This window comes from Nannospalax galili, unplaced genomic scaffold, assembly GCF_000622305.1.
Source record: "Nannospalax galili isolate Female #2095 unplaced genomic scaffold, S.galili_v1.0 scaffold284, whole genome shotgun sequence".
NCBI classification, from domain to species: Eukaryota; Metazoa; Chordata; class Mammalia; order Rodentia; family Spalacidae; genus Nannospalax; species Nannospalax galili.
In genome coordinates this window covers 223,873-239,739 of record NW_008354281.1, presented here as the reverse complement: position 1 = coordinate 239,739, position 15,867 = coordinate 223,873, and the positions used below count along the sequence as shown (strand labels likewise).

The 15,867-nt window shown below is 38.7% G+C and overlaps 1 protein-coding gene across 8 annotated transcripts in view; it reads left to right on the top strand.

Moving 5' to 3' along the window:
- The window catches only part of LOC103748743 (protein SMG5), a 122,274-nt gene extending 106,801 nt beyond the window's left edge, over positions 1–15,473 (top strand). For all 8 annotated transcript variants that reach the window (XM_008851491.3, XM_008851488.2, XM_008851486.2 and 5 more), the window contains one exon: positions 12,092–15,473. In XM_008851491.3, the coding sequence (XP_008849713.1) occupies positions 12,106–15,057 (2,952 nt within the window). In that variant the 5' untranslated portion in view covers positions 12,092–12,105 and the 3' untranslated portion in view covers positions 15,058–15,473. The remainder of the gene's footprint in view (positions 1–12,091) is intronic.
- The last annotated feature ends 394 nt before the right edge of the window (positions 15,474–15,867 follow it).

Here is a 15,867-nt window from a genome sequence, read left to right as displayed (position 1 = left end):
TATATGTATGAATATATTTCCTGAATGTAGGTATGAGTATCCTTTGCTTGCCTGATGCCCATGGAGGCCAGAAGAGGGCATCAGATCCCCCAACCAGGAGTTATAGACAGTTATGAGCCATCATATGGGTGCTGGGACCCGAACCTCTGCTGGAGAAGTACACACTTTTAACCGTGGAGACATCATTTTCAGCCCTGATGTGATCCCGTTTTTATAAAATATCCTGAATATTTAAACCTGTAGAGATAGAAAGCAACATAGCATTTGCCAAGGGGTGGGTAGAGGAGCCTTCAAGTGGGGTGTTAATTGGAGGGGGTGATGATGAAGATATTTGGGAAGTAGAGATGGCTTGTGGACTCATCTGAATTACTAAATGCCATCTGACTTTGCTCTGCAAAGTGATTTAACTTGTCTCCAGTGAATTTCATATTGAAAACATATTGGCATGATAACTCCAAATTTAAATACAATATTTAACACTTGCATATGGCATAAAATCACAGATTAGGGCTATTCTTTTCACACACTTTCATGTGTGTCTAGGGAAAAATGGCAGGGAATTTGAGTCTGTAATATAAAGGTGGATCATTATTAACCTGGTTGAAACAATAGTAGGAACTATCGATGAGTAAAATACAGTAACTGACACACCAAATCTAGAAACTTAGATAATTTAAATGAAGATAAACTTTCTTCTTCTTTTTCCCTGATGGCACTTGCTGTCTGTATGGCTTGTATTATTGTCTTAAGGATTGACGCCTTAAATAGCCTTGCATCTTGGAGTGTATTGCTTTTCACATGACTCATAGCTGGAAAGAAATCAGTTCAGTATTGCAAATGTATAATGGGTTAATGACAGATTATCTGAGTACATACATTACATTCAGGAGGAAGACATTCATATCTTTGATTGGATATTATTATAAAAACATAATTAGAGTAAATTCTAAAACTATGGAAGAACATACCCTAGTGTATCCAGTAAGAACATAACTGTTGCTGTTTTGTGTCTCTCCTTTGCAGTTTTTTAAAAATAGAATTTAAGAACCAAAAAAAGTTTTGGTTGTCTAAGATAGATGACAAAATTTATGATAGTCATTCTCACAGCAGAGCAAAACAAAGACCTGGGTTACAATTTCTAATTTTATTTGATGTCTTCTCACTCCATTTCTCCCTTATTTCAGTTTCCTATCTCCATTCATTACTATAATTTATGCTTCCTGAGGTGAATGCCTAGGAATGTCCTGGGAAGACATAGCTATGTTTCATTAATCGGGGGCTTTATTTTATAGAAATGTATTATACATATCTTATTCACTCCACTTTGTATTTTTGAAGTACTTCCTGATTTTTAAAATTAATTAATCCAGTGTGTGTGTGTGTGTGTGTGTGTGTGTGTGTGTGTGTGTGTGTTGCCATGGCTCCTTTGTGGTCAGAAGACAACATAGTGGGACTTGGTTCTCTCCTACCATGTGGGTTCAGGATTAAACTTGGTGGCAGGTGCCTTTACCCCCTGAGCCATCTTGCCAGTCCATGAAGTACTCCCTTACTACATATACTATTCTCCTGTTCTTCAAGTCCCTGTTTGAGTTTTTATTTCAGCTACTGTGCTTTTCATATCCAGTACTAGATGTTACCTCCTGTGACTACCCTTGTTCCATGGTCCTAATTTTATTTCTTTGAGGATTTTTTATAAATTGTTTATATTTCTTTTTACTTTCTTTTTAAAAATATTTTATTTATCGTTTGTTATTTTATGTATATGTGTGTATTCCCTGCTTGTAGGTAAGTGCACCCGTGTTTTGCAATGCCCATGGATGACAGAAGAGGCTGTCAGATCCACTGGAACTAGAGTTACAGACAGTTGTTAGCTGCCATGTTGGTGCTGGGATTCAAACCCGGGTCTTCTGCAAGAACAGCCAGTGTTCTTAACCGCTGAGCCATCTCTCCAGTCCCAGTATTTTTCTTTTTGCTTTCAATTCTATTTATTTAATCCAGCTTATTAACTCATCTTCCCTATAGTGGGAACTTGGTAACTTCATGTTATCCTGTTGAATTTGGAGAGTGCGTTGGAGGAGGTACCTTAGAGAGAGTTCACTGTTACCATCTTGGCTGGACCACTGCCCCTCTCTATGATCTCATCCTTTGTTCTAAGTTCCATTGGTTCATCTTCTTAATAAAATACTATATATCTCCTGCAAGGCCCACATTTTTTTCTTTTGTGTATTATATCACCTAGACTTGTGCTTTGCATTAGAATTATCAGGCATGCTTGATAAGGCACAAAGGTCTGGGTGCTTTCCCTCTTCCCCTGAGTCTTTGATGTATTAGCTCTGAGAAGAGGAGAACATTTATAGTTCTAACCAACAGCCAGCTGAGGCTGCTGATGATCAGGGAGAGCTGCTGATTTAAACAATGCAATCAAAGATAATAAAGCAACAAATAGTTGACTGACCTACCTACACCTGTTGTTTTTGAAGCCCTCATGTTGGTTTTAAGTTTTATCTCTGCTTGAACAGTATCCTGATATCTCTGGGTAGCTCTGAGTGACCCTGACTGGTCCTATTGCTGTTTTGCTTTCTAAAGTGGTAATTGTGTGGATTATAATCTAGAACCAGATGCACTAAGATAAAACACACACACAAAAATGTTCTAGTTCATGGTTTTAGACTCTATTCTATTTGAAGCAGAACATTTTTCTTTCTCTTACCCCTTCTTGACTTGGAAATAATCAAATTCTATTTCCTCTGAGCTTTGGAAAGTTTTATAAAATCAACCATTCTCCCTCATTGATGCAGATGACTTTTCAGGCACAGGGCACAGACAGCGTCTCCTGGAAGTTTGCCATCATATCAGGAACACTAAATTTTTTTCAGTTTCATTTTTCTTAACAGAGCTCACTTATAGTTTTTTAGTTTATTGTATTATCTGCCTAAAACCTGCCATTATTGCACCTTAAACTTTGCAGTTTTGATGCATGCTATGCATAATAGTCACAAAATATAACATTACTTACATAAACTAATTCATTTAATTATTTTCTTTTCTTGGACATTTGAAAATTTTCCCATTATCTCATTACTAATAGCATTAAATACATTAAGTTTTCATTGCTGTGAAAATATTATTAGCTACTCCTTCCCCATATCTCCTTTTAAAAAATTTTTGTTTCTCAATAATCTGAAACAGTCGAGGCAGCTTCCAGAAGTGCTTTAAGTTCTGGGAGAATCTGGTTCTTTGTGTCTGATTCATTTTCTGTGTGGGTGGTGTGCTGCTCTAACCTTGTTACTGACAGAAAAGTTCAGATTCCCTTCTCACAGTGTAGAGAGAAAAGAAATCTGTCCTTGCAGTTCTCTGTGACTGAAGCTTGCCTTCAGACAATGATTACATATGCTTTTCTGTCAACACACTGCTGCTCGATGGTGTCATTTCTCCTTTGGATTGAAATTGCAGTTTTCTTTCTTCATCCAAGCTGCCTTAAAGGATGGCAGATTTTATTTAAAGGGCACTTTTCCTGCTCCAGACCCATCTTGTCCAGATTTGACTATGATTGTTATACCATTCAGTGTAACAGAAGCAATCCAATGAAGGAAAACATTTAGTTTTTTATTTGTCCAAAATGAGTGTATGGATAATGTGGTTTTAGTTTTTATTTACACCCATAGCAATTTGGTAAGCAACATCTGAAAATAGGCTAATGAATCATCATGGGAGGAAACCTGAAAAGGTTTGATTAGAAAAGAGGATGCTGACTGATGATGCCTGTTTCATCTGCAGGCGGGCCAGGTGCGTCCGCCACCCTGAAAGCACTGAGAGACAGACAGACATTACAGTTTGCATTTATGACTCCAGTCTGAATTTGTGTGTGATGTGGTTTGCTTGTACTTGCTCTGTCTACTTCTGTTCTTCACAACTTCTCATTCTTCTAAGCTACAGACACGTCAGGACCAATACAAGTTGTAGAGAACCTTACATGAACTCCCTCACAAGATCCTGCAATTACATAAGGGCTGGTTCCCACAAATGATCTCTGTGCATTATAAAAACAATTAGAAATTGCAAAAAAGGTTAGCAGTTAAGTCAGTCTCCAACTCTACATACAAAACTTATCTATGATGTGAAAATGTGAATGATTTCTGATTAGACTCTATTCATAGCTGGAAGATCCTTACCTCCTCAGTGAACTCATTTATTGTTAGAGACCAACAAAGAAATGCTTTACATCCCTGTACTCAGAAGGCAGAAGGATTATCAGTTCAAGACCAGTTTGGGCTACACATAATGACTCTGTCTTTAGAAAATCCCCTTTGATCTTTTCTTAAATTTATAGCTGGTTTTACTGGCTTTGTTTTGGAATTATACTGAAATATGCATGTTTCTCCTTTACATAGTCCTGTCAAATATTTGAAGACATTGATCGATTTCATCTCTTTTTATTCCTATTGCTTCCCTTATCTTTAAGATAAATATATAGACTTTATTTACTCCCTTCTCTTCTGTGATTATGTTTCTAGATTTTTCCCACTTTGTCTATGGTCTTAAAATTAGAGATTGCAGCAGAACCTAATGTCTCAAAGACACAGTAAAATCACTTTATGATCCTATGATCTTCACTTGGGATGTATGGCCTTACAATATCATGAGGAGACCCACTCTAAAGTATACTACCATGTAGAATTTCTCTGTGCGATAACTAGAAATGCATATATTTTCAACAGTCTCATCCTAGAGCCTAGTTACTGAAAGATGGTGCCATCATTTATGGGAATTACATTTAAATTGGTTATGTTGTTAGATTTTGTCATAAGACTGTATGTTTTTAATAGGTGTTTAATTTATAATAGGTAAAAGCTTAGCATTTGCACATGAGAGCTAGTGCATGATTGAAACTTGAATTGCATGACTGAAAATGAGTGAAAATAAGATGATTGTTTTCAATATACTGTACCTAGAATAAAAACAGTATTGAGTGCTTAGACTTGTCATATCTCCTTCATGCACAGCTGACTGACCATACCTAACTCATCTCCACTACCTGAGGATCATTTGTAGCTTTGGGAAGATAGTTTGAGAGGCTATTCTACTTTTAAAATTTCTTTTTTTCCTGCTAACTCTATATAGAAAATTGTTTTGATAATTTTGAGCAGTTTCATTAGATACAATCACTCTTTCTATTTAATAGAAACAAAGTCACTAATATCATTTGTTACTCGAATCTTCCACAACAGTTAATGTAACAATCCTCTGAAGATAAAAGAATACAGATCTATGGGGCTGCAGAAATGACTTGATGTGTTTGGGTACTTGCAGAACATGTGTGATGGCTGAGTTCAGAGCTCCAGATCTGTAAAGCTGGACCCATAGCGGGAGCATCTATAAACTCAGTGCTCCTGCCAGGGGAGATGGAAGCATAGACAGGAGACTCTCTGGATACTTACCGGCCAGCTACCCTGCCCTATGTGGTATTAAATTCAATAATAAGACATCTGAAAGAAGAGCAAAGAACCAACAACTGAGTTTGTCTATTGAGTTCCATAAGCTACATAATGTCCATAAGGCACATGTACACCTGCATACAATGCACACACACACACACACACACACACACACACACAGTATGTGATATTGTTACTATTTATCTTTTCATATGCTCTTTAGATTTTAACGTTTTATATTTATATATAAAATATATAACACATACACATGTTCTTGTGTGTTTTTATCCACAGAGGACAATATAGCTTTATATATTTTTCTGGTTTTTCTAAGTGTGTATCTATACTTAACAAGGAATGCCTTATTTACTTTGCCTGTCTGGGGTCTTAGTTTAATACCTTTATAGTCTATGTTCTATGGCTTGCTTCTTTTGCTTAACATTGTGTGATTCATCCACATGGATAGGTTTAGTGTAGTTCATTTACATTTGTTATGTAACATGGATATATTATAATTTTCTCAATTCAATGTAGAGATACAATTAGATTACTTCTAGTTTAGGCTTTTTTGTTTGTTTTGATTTCATCTATTACAGACAATGCTGCTAGGGGATACTTTTCATACATCAAGTGGTGAGCAGATGTCAGAGTTCTACACTGTGTGAGTCCAAACTAGAAGGTGCTGCATTGTAAGGAGTATGAGTTTTCATTAGTAGTAAGTTAAGCTCAACCATTTTAAAATGGATTATATAAGTAATATGCAAATGATCTTCTCACTTTATATCCATGCATATACTTAGTTTTGTCAGGTTTTTCAAAGTTTTGCCAGCTGAATGATACCTCCTATACATTATGGTGATTTTAATTTTCAAGTTTGATGACTAAAGATTGAAAATTTCCAATTATTTGCTGTTCATTTTTCCTTTACTTTTTGTGCCTGATAGGACTGCAATTTTCTTTGTAGATTCATAGACTTAAAAATAAAATTCTTGATGTTGGACACTTACTAAGAATATTACAAATATCCCTTGCTCACAGAATTTTTACTACATTAATTTTTTTTTAATTTAAGTTCTTGATTTTAGTGTTACAGACATAAAAGATGTTTTATTTAGTCAGTAGATTTTGAATATTGGATCCTATTTTAAAATGTCTTCTATATTTTAAAGGCATGCAAACATTCTCTTCTATTATATTCTAAAAGGATTATTGTTTTTCCTTTAATTTCAAATGTTTTTAATGTCACCTGTGTTATATATGGAAACATTTAAAAATATTAAATATTAAAGCCAAATATTTATATTTCTTTGTTCTAAAAATAGGTAATTGGCTATGTATAGAAGAAACTTCTGTATAGTGTTTAAAACTGTTTTTATAATTATGACAGCTTATGAGGTTTCCTGATTTTAAAAACTATATTTAAATTTTATTTATTATTATTGTGTGCGTGTATATGCTGTATGTGAGGAGGCATGTGTTTGTCGCTGTGCATGTTTGGAAGTGAGAGGACAACTTTGTGGAGTCATTTCTCTCCTTCCGTCTTTAATTGGGTTTTGGGGGTTGACTTTGCGTTATTTTAACTGCTTATAAATTAATGAAAATGTTTGTTATATTTCAAAGCACCAAATATTTTCTGGAGTGCTAGAGAATGGCATTTCTAAATGATCAGACTGCCTTCCTTGAAGTTTCCAGAATCTTTAGACATCCCTTACTCAGGCATACACTTTGTGCAGTCATACTGAAATCCAGAGCATCTCACGATAGTTTGTCATTATTAAATCTCTAATTTTAATCCTTCAATTAAGATGATGTAAATATTCTTCCCTTAGTACAAAAAAGTAGAATTACATGAAAATATCCCTAATAAGAGTTTTGTATGGCTTCTTATTTGGTATGATGTTAAGAAAATTTTGACTGACTCAAGGTCTTAGATATTTTCTATTTTTTTTTTTCATATAATTTGAACGTTTCAATTCTTACACCAAGTTTATGATCCATTTTGGACTGTTTTGTGTAGGATCTAAGGAACAGAATCCAACTTGATTATTTTATATGTGGAGAAATCCAGTTGTTCCAGCACCTTTTATGCTTTCTTCATTGAATTATCTTGACATCCTTGTTAAAATAAATGACATATATTTGAGCATCTATGTCTTCACTGTTCTCTTTCATTGATCTATGTATCTATATCCATTCTTTTTATTACCATGCTCTCTTCCTTACTGTAGCTTTATTGTAAGTTCTCTCTTTTTCTCCTTTTCCTCTTCCTAAGAGTGAAAGAACGGTAATGAGAGAATGTGGTGCTGGAGAGCAAACCCAGGGCTTTGTGCGGCCTAGGCAAGTGCTCTGTAACTGAGCTAGCCCCCTAACTCTACTTTAGATGCCCTTTCATATTACCAGTAGCATATGCTTTAGGATTCACACAGGAATGTTAGCTGGGATTTTATAGTGATATAGTGTATTCGATCTATAAATCAGTTTGAATATTATTGCTCTCTTACACTATTAGGCCTTCTGACTAATAAATATGGATGCATTTCCATTTATTTTTAAAAAATATTTTATTTTATTTCTGTTCTTTAACATTAAATCTTTTATTTATTATTTTTATGTGTATGTGTGTATTGCCTGCATGTACGTAAGTGCTCCCGTGTTGTGCAATGCCCATGGAAGACAGAAGAGGCTGTTGGATCCCCTGGAACTGGCGTTATGGACAGTTGTTAGCTGGCATGTGGGTGCCAGGATTCGAACCCAGATCTTCTGCAAGAACAGTGTTCTTAACCACTGAGCTATCTCTCCAGCCTCATCTTTCTGTTTATTTAACTCTTCTTTATTTCAACAGTTTTGTAGTTTTTAAGAATATAAGTTTGCATTTCTATTAAATTTGTTCACAATAAATGGAATATTTTCTTTCTTTCTTTTTTTTTTTTTTTCTGAGACAAAGCCTTATGATGTCACCCAGGTTGGCTTTGAGAAGCTATGTAATTGAGGCTGTCCTTGAACTCCTGATATGCCTATTTCCAAGTGCTGGGGTTACATGTGTGAGCCATCATGTAGACCTTAAACAGAATAGTTTACTAATTTCATAGATTTTTCATTGTTAGTATATAGAAGTAGAATTCATTTTGTAAGACAAGTTCTTGCTACGTAGCTCAGTCTGGCCTCAGACTCTTGGTCCTCTTGCCTTAGCCTCCTTAGTCCTGGAATTATAGGTGTGCCTTATACCTGGCTCTGTAATACTTTTCTAACTTCTATTCTCTGCCTGCCCTATTGCCTCTCCATTGTCTGAGTCATGTTTGGTCCTCCATTACCTGCCCAAGTAAGTAACCTAAGTCAGACCTTTTGTGAGCTCAGCGGTTGCCAATTATGCAGAGCTAATATAGGGGCCTAGATTAAGTCACAGATCTCAGAGGCTTTGGGAGTCCAGTGGGTGAGATACAGGCCTGGGAAGCCAGATGGCTGAACAGGAGAAACTGTAAAAGCTCAGCTTATTGGTGAGTTCAAAGATGGCTTATGGGAATCTCATTCAGATTCATCTTAATGAAGGGGTTTAATTTTATCCCTTTATAACCAAGATTCTGGGATTTCAGGAGCTTTAGATCAAGAAACACCAGGCTTTGGGGAATTGTGGTTGCCCATGGCTTCAGTAGGAACAGCTGTGCTCACTGCTTGGCTTCCTAAAGTCTGAAAAGAGGGAAAAAGGTATTAGAAGTAAGTTCTGAGTTGCACTAACCATTAGTGTCAGAGTGAAGTGGGGCAGGGAACTACATCATATTCATGTCCACTCAAGCAAAATGATCAATTCTCAGTAATTATTTAGTTTGGGAAAGTTTGTAAGAAATTGTATTTTAACTCCAGGGATTCATGCCTAGATGTGTAGAGCACTAGTGCTTTTTGTACAGTGTAGACTAGGAGATCAATGACTGCGGGGATCCACAGTCAGCTTTTGCTGCTTGCACAGCATAGTAGAAAAATAAGTACTTATAAATATTATTTCAGTTCAGCCATTAGGTTCAGGATAATAAATTTTATGTCTTGTCTGTACATGGTGGAGGACAAGTTTTTCTAAATTAAATAAGTTTATGTTTAGAAAACTTTTCTTCATATTGTCATGAGGAGTAAATGACTTTTAAGAATTCTTTATAGTTCTAACAGAAGGACTTATCTGAAGATGTCTCAGAACTGGTTTTCTTTCTAGATTAACTTTGGTGTAACCTAAGTGCATTTATATCCATATTTTACCCAACTAAGGTTATGACAATAATAAAACCATTTTAATATCTCATTCTTATGGCAGAGCTGGAGGACTTGAGACGGGCTGAGGCTGGGGTAGGAGGATCTAGGCCTATGGTGAATTCATATGTGGGTGATTCTTGGCATGTGATCACTGAAAATAGTTTCTCTATGGCTGCCCAGGAAGGGCTGCAGAGGAAGATAACCACCTGAAGTCAATGGTGTCATTAGATGATGGGGGAAGGGAGAAGATGCTGTTGCCAATGAACTATTCAATTGAAATGAACTGGTCAGTTAAAAAATATTTTCTTTATTATTTCATGTCTTTTTAAAATATTTTATTTATTATTTTTATCTTATGTGTATGAGTGTATTGCCTATGTATATGTAAGTACACTCCTGTCGTGCAATGCCTCCAAAGGACCAAAGAGGCTGTCGGATATCATGGAACTGGAGATGGTTGTTAGCTGACATGTGGGTGCTCAGATTCAAGCCCGGGTCTTCTGTAAGAGTAACTAGTGTTCTTAACTGCTAAGCCATCTCTCCAGCCCCATATTTTTATGTCTATTTTTATTGTGTTTTTGTGCATTTCATACAATAGATTTTAATCATATTTAGACCTCCTCCCCCATCTGCAGTCCCCAAAGTCCACTCCTCGCCCCCTGAGATTTTCTGCATTCTGTCATATATATTAAAGTCTATCTGGTTAAGATTTTGTACCCAGATATCGCTTAGTGAAAGTTCATCTACTGGAATTTAGCCAGCCTAGGTAGAGTCACTCCCTTAAAGATCAACTCTCCCTCACCAAGCAGTAATAAGTTGCATTCCTCGGCTAAAGTTGTCTCTGCCTGCTCATTTCCCCAGCTCAATGATTGGTTTTTGTCTATTTGTGTCAGGATGGGTCTTGTGCAAGCTGCCACCATTGCTGTAAATTCATACAAGCAAGTTCTCAGAGGCCTGAAAGTCTGTTTCCATATGAGCTAATCTTGGCTCTTATAATCTTTCTGCCCCTCCTTCTGCAATGGTCCCTGAGCCCTGGGTGGATGTGGTTTAATATGGGCGTTCTATCGGTTTTCTTTCCTCTGGCTTTCCAGTAGACTCCATTTCACCTAAAATGTTCTAATAGGTTTGGGAGTTTTTCTTCTCGTCTTTGTACCTTCTAGTTTGATATGCTACTAACTTTCCTTTTAGACAAACTATGTGCATTGGGGGGGGGGGAGAGAGAGAGAGAGAAAGAGAGAGAGAGATTTTAATCTATCGTAGGTCTATCTTCTCCTTTTCCCTCAGTCGACTCTCACACAGAACTGAGAAAAACCTAGCTATTGACCTACCCAGGGAAGGCCTCTGTGCTTTGGAGACTTCCTGGGCTCTAGCGCTGTTGGTTCAGTTTCTATGCCCTGCCTCTTCGTTGCTCTCCTACAAAATCCTTTTCTCTTCCTCTGTCCACATCTCTCTTCTCAATTTTCAAGTCTTAGTCACAGATCACAGGTTCTTCCATATACAATTCTGACTGTCTCATTCTGTGTAGATAATATAGTGCATATGCTCAATGAATCTAATTTACTTGGCATTCAAGGATATTTATTTTTGCTACTCAATGAAAACTTTATCTAGTTAGCTAATTTTTGTAGTTTTAGGAATTGTAGCTAGGGTCTTCACATGGTAAGCAAGCACTGATAATCAAGCACTGAGCTCTGCTCCCAGTACCTTTTTTCCTTTTTCCTTTGAGACAAGGCCTTGCTAGGTCGTCCAGGCTGGTCTTGAACTTGTAATCTCCTACCTCAGCCTCCCAGAAAGCTGGGATTACAGTTGTGCATCACTTGACCCTCTTTGGATTTAGATTTAGAACATGTGCTTAATTACTGTTTTTTCTCTATGCCAATCATTCAAAAGAAATAATTAAATTATAGAAAATAAGGAGTTGCAACAGAATGTCTGTTAAACACAATATTATGGGCTTTTGAAGGGAGAAAAACTTATCAACTTTTTATATGTCCATACTACAGTTTAGGTTTTGAAGATAAGAGTTTTTCCAGTGACTATATTATTTTGTATTCAACCTTTTTTTCCAAGTAGTTATTTTTTAAGTCTATATAATTTTAAAATTCACTACACTTAGTGATCTCCCTCATACATACATGCATATGAACAGTTCATTCCTCTTAGATTACTTTGGTTAATTGCAACTTCCTTCTATCTTTTCTTTAATAAAGATACATTTGGAATGGATTTCTTTATCATGTAGGTTTGACTTTTGATAGGTATGATTTCCAAGGAAATATACTTAATGAATGTAGTTTCTAGGTAGAGAACATAAAGATAAATATCTTTCAAGAGGAAAGACCCTCCCGTTTGTTTTTCTGGGTGTCATTATTTTCAGCCTTTGTGGGTGAGCACTAACAGGCAGTTTTTGTCTTTCTCAGGAGATGCCGTAAACATGACTAGAAAAGAGTCGAGTGCCATGGAGAGAAGCCAGGAAGAAAGCCCGAGGGCCAGGCTCCTCTACCAGGAGGTCTGCTTGGCAGCTCAGCGACTAGATCTTTTCCTTCAAAGAGGCAATGCACACAAAGAGGTATTCAAGCCACACATCCTGGCACTCAGAGAGGTGGTTCAGCAAGCCTGCATTAAACTCATGTTTCTGCATCCGGTGGCTTATGGTAGGAAGGCAGAAGAGCTGTTATGGAGGAAAATGTACTCTGATGTTGTCATGCTGCTCATGAAGACCAACCAAAAACACATGGACACTTTTAGATACTGGGGTGGCCCCCTGCAAGCTCACCTGAAGGGTGGCCTCAGGTTCTATGAGCATCTTTTCCTGTTCCTTCAGGGTCACTATGAGTTGAAGTTACAGAGCTACATAGACTGGCCCCACAGTTCCATCCACTTGATTGGCTGTAAGAAAGCGGGGCCTACATCAGAGGAAGAGGTTGCTTGGGCCCGCATGGCCTGCCATCGCTGCCTGATCTACTTGGGAGATTTATTCCGCTATCAGCATGAGTTCTTAGACCTAGCCACCAAGAACTTGGCAGAGAGATGCTATTACAGAGCCCTGTCAGTGGCTCCACATATGGGAATGCCCTTCAACCAGTTGGGAGCTCTCACAGGGAGCAAGTACTATGATCTTGAAGCCACGTACTTCTACCAGCGCTGTCTCCACTCTGAAGTGCCTTTCAAAGGGGCAGCTTGGAACCTCAAACGGCTCTATGATCATGCAGGGAAGAGGTATAGCAGTCTGAAGAGGTACCAGGGAAGGAAACTGTCCCGCAATCAGAGGCAGTGTTGGGATAACAAAAGGCTTCTGGTTAGCTTCCTCTACCTTCAGAGCCTCCTACAGCCTCAGAGAAAATTCAAAGCTGCCAGGCTGATAGCCCTGTGCCAGTTGGTTCTTGAAGACTTTCATCTGTGTCTTTCCTATAGGCCATGTCAGTCTGGCCCGTGCCAAGCTTCAACAGAGGAGAAGCCCCCCAAAGGCTATCTGTTTCTCCCAGACTTTCTCATTTTCCACATGGTGATTCTTTGCCTCATGAATGTGCACAGCCTGAGGAAAGCAGGCTCAAAACAGCAAAAACCAGCAGTGATCTTCACCTTGACTCTTTTCTCTTATCTATTTCAACATGTGAACACACGAATCCAAGCAGAGCTGCAGAAGAGGAAGCTGACTCCAGAGGTGGCTTCCCCCAGTGATGAATCCTGTGAGAAAGAGACTAGAGAGCAACATCAAGATTATCCATCTCTTGGGCTCCATCACAGCAAGAGTGGCAGGTGGTCTTGTGTTTCTGGAGAGAGTGAGGCCAGTTTTCATTCCTGCTGTGACTCAGATGAGACAGAGGAAGAGGAAAACTCATCCTTAAGTTCACAGGTCCAGTCAGACACAAGCAGTGACACTTCCTACTCAGATACAACTGATGAAGAAAGAAATGAGTCCTTTAGTTGTGAAGTGATACAGAGAAGTTGGGCCACATCCAAATCAAAAGCTGCTTATTCTAGGAACAAACAAAAGGCATATGCACCTGAGACTAGTCTCCTAGGTCTCTTGAAAACAACTATTTCTGCTAACCTTTCAGCTCCATTGAGCCAAAAACTCCAAGGAAAACATGGCTTGCCCTTGACTCCAGCTTTTAGTCACAATATTCTGACACCTCAGTCTGAGCCTAGTCCGGCACTCAGCACTTCTTCTAGCATTGAGTGTGATATGGGAAGCTTTCCTGAGACAGAGTTTTATATCGGTTCCTCTTTAGGGCAGAAACCTTCCATTAGTCAGCGTCACAACAATCTCCAGACTATTCAAAGGAAATTGGACATCCTTTCTGCGGAGGGACTGTTGCCCACCATCAAAGTGATCCTGAGCTGGCTCCACACAAATCCCAGCCTCCTCTTGTCATACTGGAGGAGTGCATTTAGCCTGTGGGACCACCTCTGTGTGCTGCTGAACCTGCTGCCCTCAGTGGGAGACCTTCAACATCCAGGACTCGGCCTGTCTCGCCATCTCCAGGAGTTGCTACAGAGCTATCAATGGCCACACACTCCCAGATTCCTTCAGCTCCCTGAGGATATTGCCCTCTTCCATCAGTCACTATCAAAAGCTGCTGAGGATAGGGCAGGATCATGCCAGGACCCACCTCAACTCACTCACCAGGAAGAAGCTATTGTGCGCATCTGTTTCTTCAGAAGTTTTGGTCACTTTGCAACTAGACTCCCTGGACAGTTCTTGAAGTTTGACTCTAAGCTAGGTGTCTTTGTGAGCAGTACCCACGAAAGATCAGAAAACCCGTCTCAGCAGCTTCTAAGAACAACTGCAAGGATTAGGTTTTCCAAAGACATAGTCCAGCTCTGGCTTCAACGTGAAGTGGCTCTGCTAGAGAAGACTCTCAGGGGTCCCCAGACTCGGTCAGTTTTGACCCCTTACCTCTTCCCTGACCCCAGAGCCCTCTGTGAGAATCTTTCAGTCATCCAGCAACTTGCCACCAGTGGTAAGTTTTTCCTTATCATACCTAAGATTGTAGTTGACACACTGTATATCCTAAGATGGGAAGATCGCAGGGCCTTGGCAGCCATTACTTTCTTAGAGGATGAGCTAAAGAGAAGGAACCAGTATATTCTCTGCCAGTCCTTTGCGTCCAAGAGGCTGGTGAGGCCCAGGATGACTAGGACAGACTCTGATGCCTGGGACCTCTACAATATCCTTGACTTCTGCAAAAGTCTACTGAACTCGTCAAGGCCTGGGACACCAGATCCTAGCAGCATGGTGACTATCATCACTGGCATCTGTTTGGACAACCCTAGGAATTTCTCATACCCTCTGCAGTTGGTGTTGGGAATGGCAACTGAGGCTGGTGTGGAAATCAAGAACATCCTGATCTTCCACAAAGAATGGAAGGCAATCAGTTGACATGCTCTCATGTCTCCTGCTCCTGACCCTTCAGTGCTTCTGGCTCACACTCTGTGTTTCTCTCTCGTAAGCATCCAATGCTTTGGTAGGCATTGTGCATATGAGTATTTGTGTCTACCCAAAGGTAGAGTTGTAGTGTACCAGCTTTCCGAGGCCTTCTTCCTTTCTTTGTCATCTTGGCCTGGTATCATGTACCTTCTCTGAAAAACCTCGAGATTAACTACTTGTTTAGTGGTCTTATGGTAAAACATCAAACTCAGAAATCACTTCTGTGTTCAAATACAACTTCGTGGACTTTCTGTAATTTGCTTAGCTCTGTTTTGTGACATGCACCTTTTATGTATGTTGTTTTATTATCATGAGACAAGGTCTACTATTGAAGGTGGGCCTCTGCCATCTGTGAAACTCAATAAATATAACCCTAAAATCTCCTGATGCTGCTGATGAGTTTTATTGTTACTCCTGGTCATGTCTAACTAAGCATGATAACACCAGCCCTGAGGATTGGCAGGTTCCTTTCTGCTTTAGGTAACTTGGGAATACATATTATGGTATAATATTAGCATTTTTTTCTAAATCTGCTCAAAAATTTCAACTTTAATTACTATGGAACTGTTCCTTGCTTTTTCTCTGGCTCCCAGATATCTTTCAGGAGCTCTCAATCTGCTTAACTTGTACTCTAGGAAATGACTGGAATACTTTGTAACGGTCCAAGTTATGAAGGTGCTTCTGTCCTCTTTGTCTGAAGTCCCACACGTAGCTCCTTCCTCACTTCCAGGTATGTGTGTGTGTGTATGTTTATATATATAT